At 40.5% G+C, this 20231-nt stretch overlaps 1 protein-coding gene across 5 annotated transcripts in view; it reads right to left on the bottom strand.

The window, feature by feature from the left end:
• DLG3 (discs large MAGUK scaffold protein 3) overlaps positions 1–20231 on the bottom strand; it is a 62627-nt gene that overhangs the window by 23198 nt on the left and 19198 nt on the right. For all 5 annotated transcript variants that reach the window (XM_087427546.1, XM_014794910.2, XM_087427545.1 and 2 more), the window contains one exon: positions 1285–1399. In XM_087427546.1, coding sequence (XP_087283672.1) covers positions 1285–1399 — 115 coding nt within the window. The remainder of the gene's footprint in view (positions 1–1284; positions 1400–20231) is intronic.

The raw sequence follows: 20231 nt of genomic DNA on the forward strand, positions 1-20231 counted from the left end.
TCCTCCCGCTCTCCTCCCTTCATAGCAGGAGGTGAGCACAGCAAATGTGAAGAAAAACTGCTCTCAACACACAAGGAGTCGAGATGAGGGTTCATTTTACAAAAGAATCACGAAGGGTTCTAGTGGGCTTCAGGCTGAAAGCCGGGCTCCCTGGGCACCACTCCCTGCAGTAGGGTCAGGGACTACCAACTGAGGAAAAGAAAATCAAGCACCAGTGAGGAGAGGTGCAATTAGCATTTACATCTGTTGGCTATGTCATCTCAGACCCCAAGGACAGAGCACCTGTCACATTGCCAGGCAACTAGTAAATGTAGCCTCCCCTCCCGACCCCCTAGCAGGTATCAGAGGCCACTAGAAAAAGTTCAGCCCAAGAGTTTGATACAACCTAAGCACTGAACACACAGGGAGGGCTCAGGGGAGTAATCCTACCACCTCTTTCTCTAAGGATTTTAACCTTGGAGAGATACAATGTACTTCCATCAGACTGCTGCAGTTTTCCCAAGAAGCCCAGGCAGGAAGAAGGAAACTATCCCTAATTCTACAAGGAGTCAATAGTGTTCATTTAGCAGTCCAACTCTCAAAGAGGCTTGTACTTTGACCTGACAAAGTATTATAATGTGCCTCAAGGGTCAGAACCTCAACCTTGGACAGTATCTCAGAATAGCTTTCAGCAGCAATACACCCAATGCTATATATCTGTTCCCTCCACCCACCCTTCCTGGGGAATGTACACCATTCTGTCCCATGTCCCATGATTCAGATACAGCAAACCAGTGCAGCAAGGAGCAAGGAAACACAATTTAAAAATAAGAAAAAACCAGAATGCAGCAGCAACCTGTCAGTTCTTTGGTCTCTTCAAAGAGCCCCTGTACCAGAACACAGTGATAGCTGAAATGCTCGGATACAAATCCTGACGTCTATTATGCATATGTGGAAGAGGGGATGCCAAGTTTTCCCCTGAAATCACAGATTGCAAGCAAGGTACTTTGAACATTTGAGTGCTATTTGAATGCTGACTAGCAATAATCACCCAACAGTCTTTTACAATTAGAGCAAAGTGAAATTTTCCCGTACTGAGTCATTCATGAGCAAAAATCAAGAAGCCAGCTCACAAATGGGAGGAGATACTGACCGTAAAGTACACAACCTGAGTATACAGTGCCAAGTGTTGTTTTAGTACTAGGAGTACACACTCCCTACCCGACTAGTTAAACAAGAAGGGCTGGGTTGGCACAGAGCTCCCCTCATGCAGCACAAGGCCTGGTGCTCAGAAGTGTGACTTACCTGACATACAAGGACCTCTTCTCGCTTGTTCGGAGGGACCCAGACCCAGAGCTCATGCTGCTGTTCATCATTTGTTCTCGCAAGTCATGTATCTTCGATTCAAAGCGACTGTACTCTGTCAGGGAGACAAGGGAAAGGACAAGAAAAGAATGAACCCAAGAGGCTGCACGGAGCCTGCACACCAGTGGCCAAAGAGCCAGGAAGACACTTGGCTTCAAAACAGCCAGACCCAGCCCAGTCAATCTTTGCTTTGATAAGCAGAGTCCCTCCTCCAAGCACAGAAAGACACATTTCTCTCCACCCCCAGACTAATAGAAGGAAAGAACACATCTTCAAAAGGAGTAACATTTGAACATAAACGGAAAAAGCTTTTATCTGCCTTGAAATCTCACTGATCCTTAAAAAAAATAACAACTGGAAAGAGGGTCCAGTGCAGTCTTCATAAATCTTTAGAGCAGGCACTAAGGCCCAAGGAGAGCAGATGGGAAAGGAGACTTTCCCAAAAAGTGGATTGCAGAGAACAGATGGCCCTGAGACACAGGGTGGAAGGGCTGGAAAGGACCTGAGGCCATTATATCATTGTTAGGCAAGGAAGACATTTCTAGATGACTCTTTTTTTTTTTTTTGAGGGGGAAGATTGGAATCCAGTACAAAGGTAAAAATAAACAAACCTCATAATCAGATGAGATCACAAAGCTCTCCTGAGTTAGTTCCCTTTTAACAAACAGGGTATTTGGCTTGAGTAACAATTAAACATTAAAACATAAATTCTCCCAAACCTAGAAGTCTGCTGACACCTCTCTCCTCCAAAATCATCTAGTCAGTGGGGTCATAAGTCCATGCCCAGCTCTGTAGCCCACCGACACCACCACAACAGCTTGATCACTCTGGAAAGGTGACTACAGGTTTACGCCCAATTTAAGAAAATCTGATACAGGAAAATTAATTCTAGTCATACAATTATTATAAAAGGCTTTTGATAGGGTTGCTTTGCTGTGACATTCTTGTGGTACATTTAAAATATAATATTCACATTTACCACACACACAATTACACAACATTTTTCAGGTCTATATTTGCCACATAAAATGGGATATATCTAAGGCACAGGCTGTGGAAATGGTAGAAAACAGGCATACTTCATTGGACAAGCTGATATTAAAGGAAGTCAAAATTTATCCCACGGGTTGAAGGCTGAAGAGCTGCTTTAAAAAACAAAAATATTTCCAGGGAAAAAGAATTCCACAAAAGCATTTTCAGGCACCATAGAAGGCTAGCAAGAAGCATCCCCATCTAGTCTGTGTAACTCTACAGGCAGAAAACAAAACACCTGTTCCAACACCTGACACTCCCCTTCCCTCAGCAAAGCAACCTGACCTTCAGCTGGGTATAAAGGGAAATGCTCAAAAGCCTAAAGGGGAGGGGATGGAGTTCTAACTCCCGCAAATATCCTCTTCTCAACAAAGTTTCTTTGTGTTCACTCTGGTACCAGTGAAGCCAAGTGGTTAAATTCATGTAGTCTTTCATTCATCTCGCACTGGTCTTAGAGTGATTTGTCCTCATTACCTACTCCCATCCCTGAAATCTTGCAGGAAGCAGTTAAGCCCCTGACTCACCCATTAAATGTTGGGGGGAAAAAAGAGAGGTGGCAGCTGGACAATGTCCCTGTTCTGAGGGTCACAAGGCAACACATCAATATCAATGAGGAGTCCCAATCTAAAGGTAGAAGGTGGTGACCCATCTGTCATAGAAGCCCTGGACTGCCCAAGAGCACAGCAGCAGAGCTGTCTACCTCAAAAGCCGGCCCAGGGACTGGCCCCACCCGGGGCTCGGCCTTCCATCCTGGCCCTCTCTAGTTGGCTCCTTTCTTGCCCTACTCCGCATTCACCAGCTGGGAGGAGAACCAGGTAAGACAAAGAGATTTCTGACCAGGCAGCCCTTTCTTGGGGAAGACAAGTAAAAGGCAGAAATATGCATTGAATCCAGAAAAAAAAATATACCCAATCTATCCTTAAGCCGTTTTTCCCCTCTCCAAACTTGTTTATATATTCCCTTCTTTGGAATTGACTTGCCCGCTGAACTCCAACTTAGCAGCAGGTCATTGCAGTTGCTTAGTAACTACATTTCTTAAAAAATCCTTTAACAAACAACCACCAAACCACCATTTCCTCAAAGCTCCTAATCCAAGGTTGATAATGCTGGGCCAGAGGGCCCACTTAAAATAGACTACAGAAAGAGAATAAGGCTATTGCTTTAAGGACTCCACTTTCTGTTTTCTGTGTGCTACTAAGCTTTCAAGTCTATTAAATTGTATTTTATTCATTTTTTCCCATTCAGATGATCCCCTTAGAGTTCCAGCTGCTCATCAGTCTCTGGCTTTTACTTGCAGAGTTATCTAATGTCCACTATGAACAGAGTAGCCTCTGAATAAATGATTGTTGGGTAAATGAGGAGCAAATTAGAAAACTGTGCCCAAGTCAATGCTTCTGTTCTCAAACCAATAAATCTAATGATTTATTTAACTGATGGCTGCCAGCTTCACCGAGGGTGCGGAAGGTAGTTAAGACGTATTCCAGGGGGCCAGCCCCATGGCGCAGCGGTTAAGCGCGCGCACTCCACTGCTGGCGGCCTGGGTTCGGATCCCGGGCGCGCCCTGAGGCACCGCTTGTCAGGCCATGCTGTGGTGGCATCCCATATAAAGTGGAGGAAGATGGGCACAGATGTTAGCCCAGGGCCAGTCTTCCTCAGCAAAAAGAGGAGGATTGGCATAGATGTTAACTCAGGGCTGATCTTCCTCACACACACACACAAAAAAAGACGATGACGTATTCCCATTCACTTTGGTTCCCCAAGGTTAATTGTTAGGAGCAATTGGGGTATATGTTTTTTAAACACCCTTTTGAGATTTTAATAACCCACAGTGGGCATCTGATTAACAGACTCTCTTTATAACCAAGAAAAAAATAATTCTAACAAAAAACTGTTTAGAATAGCTTTAAGATAGATAGTACCTCACCTTAATATTGCAGGCATCATTTTCCAAGGATAAAAACTTCACAAAGATACATGCACCCCTGTGTTCACTGCAGCATTATTCACAATAGCCAAGACTTTGAAGCAACGTAAGTGCCCATCAAGGGACGAATGGATAAAGAAGATGTGGTATATATACACAATGGAATACTACTCAGCCATAAAAAATGATTAAATCTGGCCATTTGTGACAACATGGATGGACCTTGAGGGTATTATGCTAAGTGAAATAAGTCAGAGGGAGAAGTTCAAATACCATATGATCTCACTCATAAGTAGAAGATAAAAACAACAACAAACAAACACATAAAGACAGAGATTGTATTGGTGGTTACCAGAAGGGAAGGGGGAGGAAGGAGGGCGAAAGGGATGATTAGGCACATGTGTGCGGTGATGGATTGTAATTAGTATTTGGGTGATGAACATGATGTAATCTATGCAGAAATAGAAGTATAATGATGTACACCTGAAATTTATACAATGTTATAAACCAATGTTACAGAAATTTTAAAAAATTAAAATAAAATAAGATAAAATGCATCTGAATTCTAAGACTCACAATTTCCCACGGTCCCCTCTCCCTTTCCACACATAACTAACAAAGTCATCACTGGAAGGCGTCTCCTAGGCCCAAGTCACTGCCTAGGAAGCCCAACAGACCAGCCTCTAACCCAAAGGGCCCATTTCAAATAGGCTACTTTAAAGAAACAACACTTATTACTAAAATCTCAAGTCTTCTAAATTGTCTTTTATTCCTTTTTTCCCCATTCCGATGAACCCAACCATTTGTGACCCACAAAGATATTCATGGTGAGTCATAACTCCCTCATTCCCTTTGCTAATCACAGAGACAGAACCGAGGGGGAGGGGGCACAATCAGACATCATTCCCCAAAACAGGGTTTCTCACTGACCACCGGGGTGCCTCTGAAGGATCAGGATTTTGGATTCCACCCCAGAACCTACTAAGAGGGCAGGAATCTGCATTTTTAACATGTATCAAGGTGATTCTGATGCCCAATAAAGTTTGCAACTGCTGGTCTTGACTTACAAAATTGAGTTGTTTTGTTTTGTTAGTTAAGGGAAAAGATAAGGTAAGTATCCTGCAGCATGTCTCAAAAGGAAGGTAGAGCAAGAGGGTTGGAAAGCTCTCAAAAAAAAAATTGGCAATACAATTGAAAATCCCATGGGGAAGGAAAGTGCTAAAGAGGCCTCTGTCCAACGTGCCTGCAAAGAAAGCTAGTGACTTTACACTTTTTTTTAATTATAAAAGTAGGACATGCCTTTTAAAAATCTTAACTTTTTTTCTTTAGATATTCCTGTATCACTTCCCCATCCCACTACCCAGAAGTAAGCAGTTAGTATTTTTAGTCTGTATCGTTCCAGACTTACTTCCATGCATACGTTGTTTATACACATATACTCATAACTCACCAAGATTCACATGCATTTACTTTTTTTATTCTCTGATATGTCATGGAAACCCATCCATGTCAGTACATAGAGAGCTACCTCATTCTTTTTAATAGCTGCATAGTATTCCATATTATGCATAGACCATAGTTTATTCAGTCATATCCCAACTGATGTACATTTAAATTGTTTACATTTTTTAATATTACAGTCAATGCTGCACTGTATATTTGTATGAGCATTTCTATAGCATAGATTCCTAGAAGTGAAACTGCAATGTCAAATTATATCCACATGAAAAAATTTGATTGGCACTATCAAATTGAACCCCAACATTCTGAAACCTTTATGACTGGAAGTGAGGATAAACTGCTATTCTAAAGCTTCCAGGGGCCAGCCCCGTGGCTTAGCGGTTAAGTGCGCGTGCTCCGCTACTGGCGGCCCAGGTTCGGATCCCGGGCGCGCACTGACACACCGCTTCTCCGGCCATGCTGAGGCCACGTCCCACATACAGCAACTAGAAGGATGTGCAGCTATGACATACAACTATCTACTGGGGCTTTGGGGGGAAAAGGGGGAAAAAAAAGGAGGAGGATTGGCAATAGATGTTAGCTCAGAGCTAATCTTCCTCAGCAAAAAGAGGAGGATTGGCATGGATGTTAGCTCAGGGCTGATCTTCCTCACAAAATAAAAATAAAGCTTCCAGCAGCTTTTCTGTTTCTGCAGAAGTGGAGGCAGAATTTACCTTTGAGGACAGACTGATCTTTTGTTTGGGGAAAAACACTTTAATGAGTCTTTGGGTTATACAAAAGTAAAGCCAAGATTGTATTGTGGATTAGACAAAGACAAAGAGGAGCCTCAAATGTTCTCTCTGCATAATCACAGAAAAAGTCCTTGTCCTGTGGGTGGAGTTGCTGGTTCAAAGGGCTGCTCCTACCACCTACTGGCACTCTAACTACCTCTAGAACTATCTACCTCTAAACTTGACCACTCTTCCTCCCCCTACTTGATAACCTCATGCCAAACCTCCCTGTTACTGTAAATGAGACCCCCCATTCCCCTGTGCACAACCAGTGTTTCTCAAGTTTTGCTGATGTTTCTTCCTAATTGCTTTCTCAATCCATCTCTTTCTAATTTTCATGGTCATTGCCTTACTGTTGATTTTGCCTCTTCATTTTCTCTTGACCATTTTATCTCTTGCCTCGATTTAGGTCAGGTTGGATCATCTCTTCTCTGGACCTCCGCTATATTGCCCTAATGGGTCGTCTGCCCCCAGGCTTTCCAAACTACAGTCCAGTTTAGATTCTCATCTGAAAAACATTCCTAAAACTTCAACTTGCAGACCCCTGTCCAAGTATCTATAATAACTCAACAGCAACTAAAGACTTTTACTTTAATATCTCAACTAAACTTCCAAGGCTGCTACAACCATCCTCTTGTCTCTCTCAGCCTATCTATCCCATCTCTCACTACACAGATCCTCTTTTGAGCTGGCCTGCCTGCAACCTTTGAATACAACTTGTTCATTCCTACCTGTTATTCCCCTCTCTTGGAATTTTCTGCCTGACACTGAACATCCTTTATGTCTTCACCACCTTTCTTTCCCTCATCCCAGAAGTTTTATTCATTTATTTACTTGAATATTTACTGAATGTCTACTTCTGTGTGCCAGGCACTGTAAGAGCTGCTGGGGATATAATGGTAATCAAAACAGTTCCTAGAAATTACAATCATGAAACAAACAACTATTTAATTACGATTTTAATTACAATTGTAACAATTGCTATGAAGAAAATGCTAAGAGACTTAACAGAGTGACCTAAGCTACTGTAGGGAAAGGGGAGCAAGGAGGAGGTAACAAAGGTTTCTCTGAGGAAGTGACATTTAAGCTGAGCCTCTAAGGATGAAGAGTTAGCCAGGGGAAGGGGGGTGGAGAAAGAAAGCATTCCAGACAAAAGAACAGCACATGTGAAAGTAAAAAATGTCTTGATCACAGGGAAATAAGGGGATACTGGCAGGAGATCAGACTAGGGAGGTAGGCAGGAGGCAAATCATACAAGGCCTTATGGACTATGGTAAGGATTTTTGCTTCTATCCTAAGAGTAATGGAAAGAAGTCACTGAAAGATTTTAAGTAAAGGAATGACACGATCAGGTGTCTGTGTGTATCACTTTGGCTATTGTGGGGAGAATAAACATAGTGCCTCACATGTAGATTTAAGTTTCTTGACAGCAGAGGACCATGCTTTCTCTTTTTGTCTAGCCCCTACAGCCCCTAGTATAATTAGCCCCTGCTTTTCAGCATCCAAACCAGCTAGCCCCCTAGCCTCTGCTCTATTACATCCAATGTTGAGAAGTTCTCTATTCCTTAATTCTTACACAACACTATTCAAGAGAAAATTCTTGGGTTAAGGGCCACCTCTTTTGCCAGCTGGTCCTAATTTTGGTGTCTAAAACAGCATAAAACATGATGGGTTCTCTGCTTCATAATAGTTTGAAGAAACAGTTTAAAGAAGGTCAAAGAGCTACGAAAGCCTGGAGCAAGGTTCCAAGACTACTTAATAAGACTGAACAGAAGGTAGAGTATGAACAGGGGAAGGAGAGGTGATGGAAGGTTGGGGGCCGGATTATTAAGAGTCTGAAATAGGACTTTTCTTACTAGGCTATGGGAACCACTGTTAAGTGTTTAAATAGCAAAGTGATACAATTAGAGCTAGGTTTGGGGGAAAAGTATTCTGACAATGTAATACAGAATGGAGGACAGAGAGAAAGATAACAGAGACCAGGAACCTATCCTACTAGTATAGACAATGACTTGAAAGGCCTGGCATAGTATGGAGGCAATTGAGGATAGAAAGAAGTGACAAGAATCAAGAAAAATGTTGGAGCTAGAAGAGATAAAATTTGACATCTGCTTGGATATAGGGTGAGAAAGGATCCAAGGCAACTTCTCAGTTTTTTCCTGAAAGACCAGGAAAAGGTGGGATAATATTAGCCATAATAGAGAATGGCTATCTTGTCCTCAAAGTAAGTTCTCTCTTCTCCAGGCTAAATATTGTTACTTCCTTAACCATTCTTCATCTAACATGGTTTCCAGACCCTCCACTACCTCTCCCTTGTAAAATCTCGTGCCCAGAATTTGTGGTGATGTCATTTCCCTTACAAAACTATAAGCTCCTTGATGTGGTTTTGGTTTCCTTCTCAAAGTTTAGCGTAGCAACCTGCACCCTTGTTGAGTCAACAAACTTTTATTGAGTATGTTAACTCACTATAAAGATGCGACAGGACAAAGTTGGGCACTGTAATTCTCAAGTTCTGGCTCCTCAGGAACTAATGTAAGAAAAAAACAATACAAAACTTTCTCCTTCCACCCACCCAAAAATGCTAAAAACTGACCAACAAAACTACAAACCACTTCTGCAAAACACTGACTATGTCAGAGGTTTCAACATCTACTTAATAGCCTAATAAAGCATCAAAGGGGACTGAAACTACAATGTTCACTAATATGAACTGAACACACCCCAGCCTCCAAATCCATCTCTCCTCTAAGACTTTGCTCTCAAATCCATCTACCTTCCTAATGACAGAAAAATTGTCTTCTCAGAATAAAAAATGACATTTATTATTAATTTGGAAAAGCTGAAAGGGGCTCAGTTTCTCAACCCATAGAAAGTTTATTTGGTCCTATTTGATTACAGGTAGGAAAATGTTGTAGACACAGGAAACAAATGGTAGCAACAAAGGACACTTATTGTGCATGCAGTATAGACTACCAATAATTTGAATGAAGATATAAAAGGGAACTGCTACAAAATAAAATAAAAGCCATGCCTATCAAATTTGGAAATGACAATGAAGCTGGAGAGACAACTGGATGACAGATTTCAGACACACAGACTGTGACAGGTAGGAACAATGGGAAGACGTAAATAAAAATAAAGTAAAAAAGAGAAATGTAACTTCCTGACCTTGAGTCCCCACACAAATACTGAGTAGGAAAGACAAGGCAAAAAAAAAAAAAAAAAGAAAGACAAGGCATGTGTCTTGGTTGGCTATGAACTCAAAATAAGTTAGCAGCTGCCCAGAGGCTCATTTGTTCTTACAGAAGTGCCGGTGTTCAAATGTCAGACTCATACAGCCCTCATCTGCCACTGCTGAGCTGTCTAGAGCTCAAAGGAATCATCCATTGTGAAAATGTACAGAACTCTGGTGAAAATGAAGTGACAGCCTCACGAGAGAGTCACAGATTTTGATGAGTATGAATTGCGTTTTAGGTTTCTATAGATGCGTTTGGAGTGCAAACTCTAAGGATGTGTCTGAATTGCAAGCATCTGTCCCAACAATATAGCTCACGTTTTCGAAAGAAATAGATGGAGCTGAAAGTAAAGTAAGTCCATCAAGAAGATATCTGTCAGTGTGGAGATAAGTATATGAATAGCCAAATAGCACATTTCTAGGAATCACAAACTTGTCTCTATACAAACAATACGAAGCCTATTACTTGGGTTAGTTTCTAATTATGGAGCCCACTATTTAAAGAATCTGACACCTCTAAAACTAGACAATTTCTCAGGTCCCTTCTAATTTTGACATAATTATGATTTTATGACCAAATCAATGAGGTCCATAAGGAATCAACCCTAGGACTAGTCTAATTTAATTTTTTAGTATGATCTAAAAGAGGAAAAAAAAAAAGAAAAAAGAAATAAATAAAAGAAGAAAATCTTCACATATGCAAATAATCTTAAACTCTTTGGGTCAAAAAAAATGCCAAATCAATGGGTATAAATTGTAAAAAACACATTTTCTCAAGGCTATGTGAGAGGCCAGAAAAGTGGCAAACAGGCCTCAATATGGGCAAATATTGCTTGAAGAAAAATAATTTTAGCTATACTTTTAGAACAATGGGCTTGGAACTATGACTAACCCAGAACAGAAACCTTGGTGTCATTGTTCTAGTCCCTGCACTGTCACAATGTGCTTCCTCAGCCATACACATACATAGCCAGGGTTCTGGATAGCATCTTGATATTGGGAATGAAACAGAAAACATGACATACCAGATGAGCACACCATAAAAGATTCCAATTTATCCCTATTGACTGGACGTTTCTGGCCCCCAAAGAACTTAGTGAGGATGCAGGAAGAGCTACTAGGCAAAGTGCTATAGTATATAAAGGTGTCATTACATACAGCCACCTGGTCTGAAATGAGTAGAATGAAAAATGCTTTGATCTCACATCAAGCTGAGAAAAAGTTATTCACAGGACCTTGCCATTGGTCCTTCTCACCTGTTCCGGATCACCCAGCAGACGGGGGTAAAAGCCTCCAATAGGGCCTTTTCCCTGTTTCAAAGGAATTTCATATAGCATGTTCAAATGTAAGATTAACAAAGCCTTTAGCTCCTTTAACCCATAAGCCAAAGTAGAACCACCCCAGACAAAATACCTCATCCAGAAAACATGAGAATGAAGACAGAATTATACTTTTCCGTGCTCTCAGGTAGTGGGTACTTTTGTTCACAACAATCTTTTCCACTTAACAGAGATGCTGCAACATAGAAAGTGAAACACAACATCTTATGCCTAAGCTTGCTAACTTGAGTTAAAATATCTGATTTCTATGTTTTATCCGGTCAATTGAGAGCCTAGATTCAAATGTTCTTCACAGTAGTCACTCCGACAGGATCACAAATTCTCTTAACAGTCTTTATTGGAATATCAACTGAATCTCTTTTGAGTCAAGTTTCTGTGGAAGGAACCCAGAAAATGGGACCTAGAGAAAGACTCTTTTGATATTTGTCAAAATATCTATGGTTATTTTCCAGTAACTGATAATCCCAGAGTAAAACACTACAGAACAGAATAAGAAACCCAAAATCCAAATCGTGTGTGTGTGTATAATAAGGGTGGCACTTCAAAACAGTAGGGAAATGATGGATTATTTAATAAATGGTACTGAGGTAATTCATTAAGCATTTGGAGCAAAAATAAGGTAGTCTCCTACCTTACACCATAAATAAATTTCAGGCAGGTTAAGGTTTTAAATGCAAAAACAAAAACATTAAATAACTAGAAAAAAACAAAGGTGGATACTAATTTGTTTCCAGGATAAGGAAGGCCCTTCCAAACCTATGGGCAGAGGCAAAATACACAAAAGAAAACAGTGATAGACTTGACTACATAAAAACAGAAAACATCTGTACATCAAAATAAAATAAAGTCAAAATATAAACTACAAACTGGGAAAAATCTTTGCAATATATATGACAAAGAATTAATATTCTAACTACATCAAAGCTTTTATACATCAATAAGAACTGATGAACACACCTCAACAGGGAAATGGGGAAAGGGCATGAACAGGCAATCCACACACAAAAAATGACCAGTGAACATATATACACACACACAAAACTGTTCAATTTTATTATTAACAAAAGAAATACAAAGTAAAATATGAATTAAATAATAACATTTTTTACCTACCAAATTTGCAGAGATTTAAAAAAAATAATATTCCATGTTAGCAAGGATCTCAAAATACACACTCTTACACTGTTGGTGGAGGTGGAGATCAATTTTGCAAAATATATCAAAAGTCTTAAACATGTTCATACCCTTTGGCCCAATAATTCCACTCCAAGGAATTCATTCTGAAGAAACAATCACAGACTCATAAAAAGCGTCATATAAGGATATCCATCAAAGTGTTATTTATAAGATCAAAAAATTGGAAACATGGGGCTGGCCCGGTGGCATAGCAGTTAAGTTCGTGCACTCTGCTTCAGCGGCCCAGGGTTCGCTGGTTGGGATCCTGGGTGCAGACCTATGCACCGCTCATCAAGCCATGCTGAGGCAGCATCCCGCATAGAGCAACTAGAAGGATCTACAACTATGACATACAACTATCTACTGGGGCTTTGGGGAGAAAAAAGGAAAAAAGAAGGAAGATTGGCAACAGATGTTAGCTCAGGGCCAATCTTCCTCAAAAAAAAAAAAATTGGAAACAACCTAAATGTCCACCAATAAGGGAATGGTTACATGAATTATGGTACACATATGATGGAATATTAACTATTAAAAACCATTTTAATAAAATATTCATGACATGTTAGGTTAAAAGAAAGGATATAAAACTCTTTAAATACAATGATCCCACTCTTGAAAGAGATACATACATATTATATGATATATAAAAGTTTGGAGGGAAATACACACACACAGTGGTTATATCTGGACGTAGTTTTACAGGTGATTTGAATTTTTTTTTACTTTGTATTTTCCAATTCTCTATAAATCTAAATGTAATACTTTTATATCGAGGGAAAATATACATAATTTGAGGGGTGTGGGGAGGCAGACTGAACAGGACAGGCCCAAGGACAAAACCAGGACACATGTGCAGTAGAAGCTCCCCTCCACACTGCTTCTGGCTCATGCATCATTTTCCTCTGGGACTCATCATTCAACCAGCTGCAGGCAAATCCACTAAAATATATTATCACATTATCACCTCGCCATCTTATCCAAGAGTGGACCAAAGAAGTCTTGCCAATGCCTTGCCAAAATCCAGATATACCATGTCTACCATATTTCCCTGATCTACCAGTCTAGTAACCCTGTCCATCAAGGCAATTTGGCCAGTCTGACATGACTTGTTTGACCTTGGTGAACCAATACTGGTTCCTGTGCTCACCACTGCTTTTTCTGAGTGTTTACAAAACAACTTGATAATCCAGTCTGAAATTTAACCCAAGATCTGCAAAATTCTCTTTTTCCTTTTTGAAAATCTGAAGAACATGTATACAGGTCCCTAATGTACATATTTATACAAAATATGTTAATTTTCTTCTTTTGGTCTATTCCAAGTTTTTATCACTTAATTTCATCAAGTGGAAAAATCCCAAAATCTCTAGGACCTTTGCTTTTTTAAGATATCTAAATTCAGTGAAAAGTAAACAAATGTCCATTTCAAGAGGATGAAAGTCTTATCACAGGAAAGAAGGGAAGACAAGACCCTTATTAAAGCAAGACTATTATTAGCTCAAGACTGTGTGATTCAATAACAGTCTAGGGACAAATAGAAACTTGTAAATTGAACTCTCAACTCGCTTCCACTTATCTAACACAGAATGTGAGTTAGAAGAAACATTAGAGATCATTTTGCACAGTCCCCTCATTTTACAGATCAGGGGGCCCAAATTGAGGCGCAAAGAGGTTGACTAGAACAAGATTATTCAGCTACTTAAAGTCAGAACTAGAACCCAGGGCCCTGACTCCTCCCTCCAAGATGATTCCCATAGGATTTAGCACCATGTGTTTATATATATATTCTTAAAATAAAGGGAGCACAAACAGTGTTTTTTAATTTCAGTGACAATGATAGGCCCAAATTAGTCTACTTCTCCTATTTCTCTATTTAAAACAATTCCCCTATTGTGGAATATAAGTCCAAAGCTTTAAACAAAGCAACAGTGTAAATACCAGGGTCATGTTTTCAACAAGCGATACATTAAATTAAAAAGAAATCCTACAAAGCTATAACTAAATAAGAAATAATTCATTCTCATTGCTATATATTATTCTAATCATTCTACCCCATCAGGAGAACTGATGTTTTACAACTACCAAAGCTTCTAGGATTTTGCCTCACACCATCTAACAAGGACAAGAAAGCACCTGTCTGGCTAGGTTCAGAATGCTTTGCCAACTCTAGCTACCATGTCCTTAGGCTACGTGAAGACAGAAGCGCCCAGCACAAACACACACATCCATATATGAAATTCAACCCAGGAGGCAAAACTGAAAAGAAAGCTAACATTTTTTTCTCTCTTAAGTTTACAAAACAAGGTGGGCCTAAAAGGATCCAGCCACTTTGAGAAAAAGTCTGGCAGTTACTCAAAAACGTTAACTGTCAAGTTACCTTATGACCCAGCAATTCCACTCCTAGGTATATATACCCAAGAGAATTGAAAACATGACCACATAAAAAACTTGTCCATGAATGTTCATAGCAGCAGTATTCATAACAGTCAAAAGGTGGAAACAAGCAAAATGTCCATCAATTGATGAATGGATAAACAAAACATGGTATAACCATAGGATGGAATATTCTTCAGCCAAAAAAAAAAAAAAAAAGTGAAGTGCTACATGCTGCAACATGGATGAATGTTGAAAGCGTACTATAAATGAAAGAAGCCAGACACAAAAGACTACATATGGTATGATTCCATTTATACAAACTGGTCAGAAAAGGTAACCTTATAGAAACAGAAAGAAGAGTGGTGGTTGCCTAGGGCTGGGGGAGGGGAGGAGTTTGGGGGAAATGAGGAGTGACTGCTAATGGGGCAGGGCTTCTTTTTGGGGTGAGGAAAATGTTCTAAAATTGATTGTAGTGACAGTTGCAGCACACTGAACATTCTAAAAACCACTGAATGGTACACTTTAAATGGGTGAATTGTACAGTATGTGAAAAAGCTGTTTTGTTTTCTTTAAAAAAAAAAAAAAAAGGTGGGCCCTATCATTTTTATCAGGTCAGCATTCCTAGCTAAAATGATCTACACCCAAGCCTTAAATCCCTCCAGCACACAGTGATAAGAGTGAAAGGTAGTCCCTTAACCTCCTGATTCCCTCTAATCACCTGAGTAATAACACGGTTGGCATGCTCTAGTCTCAAGGCCATTTGGGAACAGGGTGAGAATCAAATCAGGGGACCAAGCAAAGCAAAACTGAGTGGCAAACAGCAAGCATATGAAAAGATGCTCAACATCATTAGCCATAGAGGAAATGCAAATGAAAACCACCAGGTATCCCTTCACACCCACCAGGATGGCTAAAATCAAAAAGACTGACATTAACAAGGCTGGTGAGGATATGGAGAAAGTGGAACTCTCACACGGATGGTGGGACTGTGAAATGGTGTAGCTGCTATGGAAAACAGCCTGGCCAATCCTCAAAAGGTTAAACATAGAGTTGCCATATGATCCAGTAGGTATATATACCCAAAAGAAATGAAAACACATGTCCACACAAAAATTTGCATACAGATGTTTAGAGCATTATTCATAATAGTCAAAAAATGGAAATAACCCAAATGTCTATCAAATGATGAATGGATAAACAAAAAGTGTTGTATGCATATAACAGAATATTATTCAGCCATAAAAAGAAATGAAGTACTGATATCTACTACAACACAGATGGACCTTGAAAACACTATATTAAATAAAGTAGCCAGTCACAAAAGACCATATATTATATGAATCCACTTATACGAAATATCCAGAATAGGCAAATCCATAGAGATAGGAAGTAGATTAGTGGTTACCTAGCACTGTGGGGGATGAGGAGGTTGGTGGGGGGAGGGGGTGACAGCTAAAGGGTACAGAGTTTTCTTTTGCGGTTGGTGAAAATGTTCTAAAATTGATCGTGGTGATGGTTGCACAACTCTTATGAACATTCTAAATTGCACTGAATTGCACCTGAAATAAGTGAACTGTTGGTCATAAAAAAATGAATGACAAATACAACTCCATTTCACTTGAAGAAATGAGAAATGCCTACTTACTGCATTAATAGTCTTAAGCCTGCACACATTTGCTATTGAGTCAAAGCAAACCAACTCCTATCTTTTGGCTCTTCCTGCGGTTCCTCCCACAATATCATTCCATGGTAGTCTTCCTAAGTCCACTTTCCTTTTACAGGACAGGTGGTCTTCCTCAGGCTTCCAGAAGCCCCTCCACCCCCAGGTTACTTCCTCCTTTGGTGCAGGAGTTTGTGGCCATCAAGACTAAAAAGCTGACATCTGGGAGTTGGTTTTACTTCTATTAACAACTTCTGGCATCTGAAGAGTCTCAGAGCAGTATCTTTTGCTGTGTCTAGATGTATCTAGGTAGGCAGGGGGGCTCACAGCTTCTCTGCTGTGGTGGGAGGCAGTTGTGGCCTAGTGGCAAAAGCCCTAGTCCCGAAGTTCTCAGGAAATCTGACTTAAAACTTTGATTCTGCCCCTTACTGGCTGTGTGACCTTGAGCAAGTCACTCAACCCCTCTGACCCTCACTCTCCTCATCTGTAAAATGGGGATAATACCACCTACCCCACAGGGATATCCCGAAGATTAATGCTTACAAAGCCATCTGGAAAACATAGAGATACTCAATAATTCAATTCAACAAACCCTGTGCCAGGCTCTGCACCAGATGCTGGGAACGCATAGATGAATACAATACTAGCTGCCTTCAAATTGTTCAGTGTAGAAATGCTGTTAACAGGAATTCATTTTCTTCCTTCCCTATGTTAGCCTTCTTTTAGGATGGCAATAAGAGTTTCAGGACTTTGATTCTTTGCCTTGATAAACTTTCACCTCTGTGCTCTCAAGAGAGATTATGCTGATAGGGTGGCAGCTATGTTTACATCCTTCATTCTCAAACAGAGGGAGATGAGATGGTTATTTAAATGTTATGGAAAAAATATCCCTTTTATGCTTTCAAGTTATTATCAACACTGATCCTTAACTCTTCCAGGTCTTAACTGAAAGTGTTTCCATGGTGAAAGTGTGCTTATTCAGCACTTTAAGATAAGTATGGAAAACTCTCATTCCCTCTCACTCCCTGTACCCCCAGCCTGTCTGGATTTACACTCTAGTTAAAAAGACTGGGGCCGGCCCAGTGGTGAAGCGGTTAAGTTTGCGTGCTGCGGGCCCAGGGTTTGCCAGTTGGGATCCTGGGCGCGGACCTATGCACTGCTCATCAAGCCATGCTGTGTTGGCATCCCATATAAAAAGTAGAGGAAGATGGGCACAGATGTTATCCCAGGGCCAATCTTCCTCAGCAAAAAAGAGGAGGATTGGCAACAGATGTTAGCTCAGGGCTAATCTTCCCCCCAAAAAATTAAATTAAATTAAATTAAAAAATAAGAAGACTGGTCACAAAGGATCAGTTCCCAGTTTAGCAACCTTAGTGACCAATTTCTGGCTCACCTCCTGATTTGGGGTTCAGGTTCTACTCTAAAAACAAAAGAGCTTTCCAGAAAAATACTATCTCAGTTTATAAACGGAGGCTGATGCAAAGTAACTAGGGAAAAAAACATAGGAGATAGTTTCTAAATCTAAACCGTATAACATGAAGCCCATCCTTCCCCTGGTGAAGCAATTCCACAAGTCACAGAAAAATATTTTTCATTCTTGAATAGATTAGAAGACAGCCTTTGCAAAGAGCCAGTTGTTTAAATTTTCAATCTGAATTTTAAGCAGGATTACACATGCCCAAGAACAACATGCTATTTTTAGCTAATAGGTAGGTTTGCTGTGTCCACAACAGTCTGGAGCAATCAGGAGTGAAACTGTTAAACAACATCTCTCACTGTGGTACCTTATCTTTTAGCACTTATATTTCTATTTTAATATTTTCCAAAGCTTCATCATAAAAATACCTGTAAAGCACCCATGCTAGGCACAATACAGAGTTCAAATAGATAGACACAGTTTCTACCTCCATTATGAGTTTAACCCATATTAAACAAACCAGATATATGAAAGAATCTCAAGGTTAGAGCATTCCCACCAAGCTGCCATCCAGCCCCTATGTGCCCAGGGGAGATACATTAGGAAGTAACTGTCCTCCATCTATCACCCTTCCAGGCTTGCACCCTCTCAGTGTATTAACAGGAGAGGGGTAATGAAAATGTTCTAAAATTGACCATGACGATGGACGCACAACTCTGTGACTACACTAAAAGCCATTAAATTGTACACCTAAATGGGTGCATTGTATAGTACATGAATTATATCTCAATTAAGCCATTAAAAAAGGAGAAAAACTGTTCTTACTCTGATTGTTCTAATTAGTCAAAGCTATTTTTTTAAGCTCTCATGCTCAAGGATATCTAGCTAAAGGTTGCACTGGATTGGCAATGGTGCCTCACGGTCACCATGCAGATCACTCTAATCTTCCCCTGCACATACATCTCTCTTTCCCTGGTCTCTCTTCTGTTATTTCCCCAGGTCCTTTCCTGTTGTTCCTCGAATCTAACTAGGTCTCAGGTCTCTCAGGTATTCACAAGCCTGGTTTGTCCCTCAAGATTAAACGATTGCTGACCCTCTCCAACTTTCCCGTCATGACCTTAGGCGAGACATGTCCTTACTCTCCTGTCGCTGTTCTGGTTTGCACAATGAGAGGCTGGACTACGTGATCCTTTCCAGATCCCACATTCTATGTGGAAAAAAATACAAATAATGAACACTTACTTGGCCAATAAAATGCAAAGTCTCTGCCATTTTAGCCAACAGACATTTTTTGGATTATTCATTTTGTAAATGCCCGTGTGATGCAATCTTCCAAAGAGCAGTATTTAATATATTTATAAAATAATCAACATGGAGTCCCTATTTTTAAAAACTATCACTTTTTCAAAGAAAATTCAGAGCCCAACATGGAATGCTTCACAATCCCTCTGGACCTGTCTCCCAGGGTCCATTTTTGAATGAAAAAAAAAAAAAAGCTTTTTGCATGTTGGGGCCCTGTTGGATTTACCAAACCAAAGAAACAAATAAGATTGGGTGGCGGAGCCTTAACAACAGTGGTTCAACTAAAACCTAAGAGAAGAAAGGCTTTGTTTAGCAAGTGGTAGAGAGACCTAACATAAGACAGCACCTCAACATACATTATAAACTCCCAGAAATATGCTCAGAGAGCAATGAACACTGCAGGAATCCCTTTATCCTGGATAACTTGCTGCTTTTTATGCAAACCAGTTAGTTACATTCTCCCAACAAAACTCATAGAAATATGTAGTTATCAGTTTCCAACATACTACCACCAGACAAATTCACAGTATTGTTTCCATGTGCCCAACATGAGAGAGCAAAACCGAAAGAAACACATCAATTTCTCCTACACACACACAAATATGCAAGAGAAACCATTTTCTTTGCAGAACCTACGTTGTCTAAGTTGTGGGCATGAAATGGATAAATACTGGTTGCTAATGAAAATCAGATGGTTAGTTCTACACCGAGAAGGAAACAGCACACACAGACATCATAGAAACCATATCCTTAAGGTGTGTTTCTTGTCATTAAGCTGAATACCAAACATGGAGAGAAATGACTCAAAGTGTTCATTTGCCTCCCTCCTTCCCATTACCCCAGACCAACAAGCTCTCCTTTTAGTTACCTCCCTACACTTCGGTCCCCATCAAAAAAGCCTAGTGCAGAAGGTGGCCGGCCCCTCTCTTCTTTCCCTTAAGGCTCTTGGCTTGAGGCACTGAACAAGAGTCGGGGGAAAGGGCGGAAAGGACAAAGGTAGGCGCTTTCGATCCCTTACAGCTTTGTGACAGGGCTCCCAGCCTCTCCCCTTCTCATCACGGCACCAGAGCACCTGCCCGGGAGAGGTCCCTTCCTCCACCTTAGCGACCGGCCCACGGGGCCTAGGTGTCCAAGGAGCCCAGGCGCTGCAGCCCTAAGGGACAAAGGCTGGGCTTACAAAGACGAGGGGGAGGCGAA

Source organism: Ceratotherium simum, chromosome X (assembly GCF_057802395.1).
Source record: "Ceratotherium simum simum isolate JZ-2026a chromosome X, ASM5780239v1, whole genome shotgun sequence".
Classification (NCBI taxonomy): domain Eukaryota; kingdom Metazoa; phylum Chordata; class Mammalia; order Perissodactyla; family Rhinocerotidae; genus Ceratotherium; species Ceratotherium simum.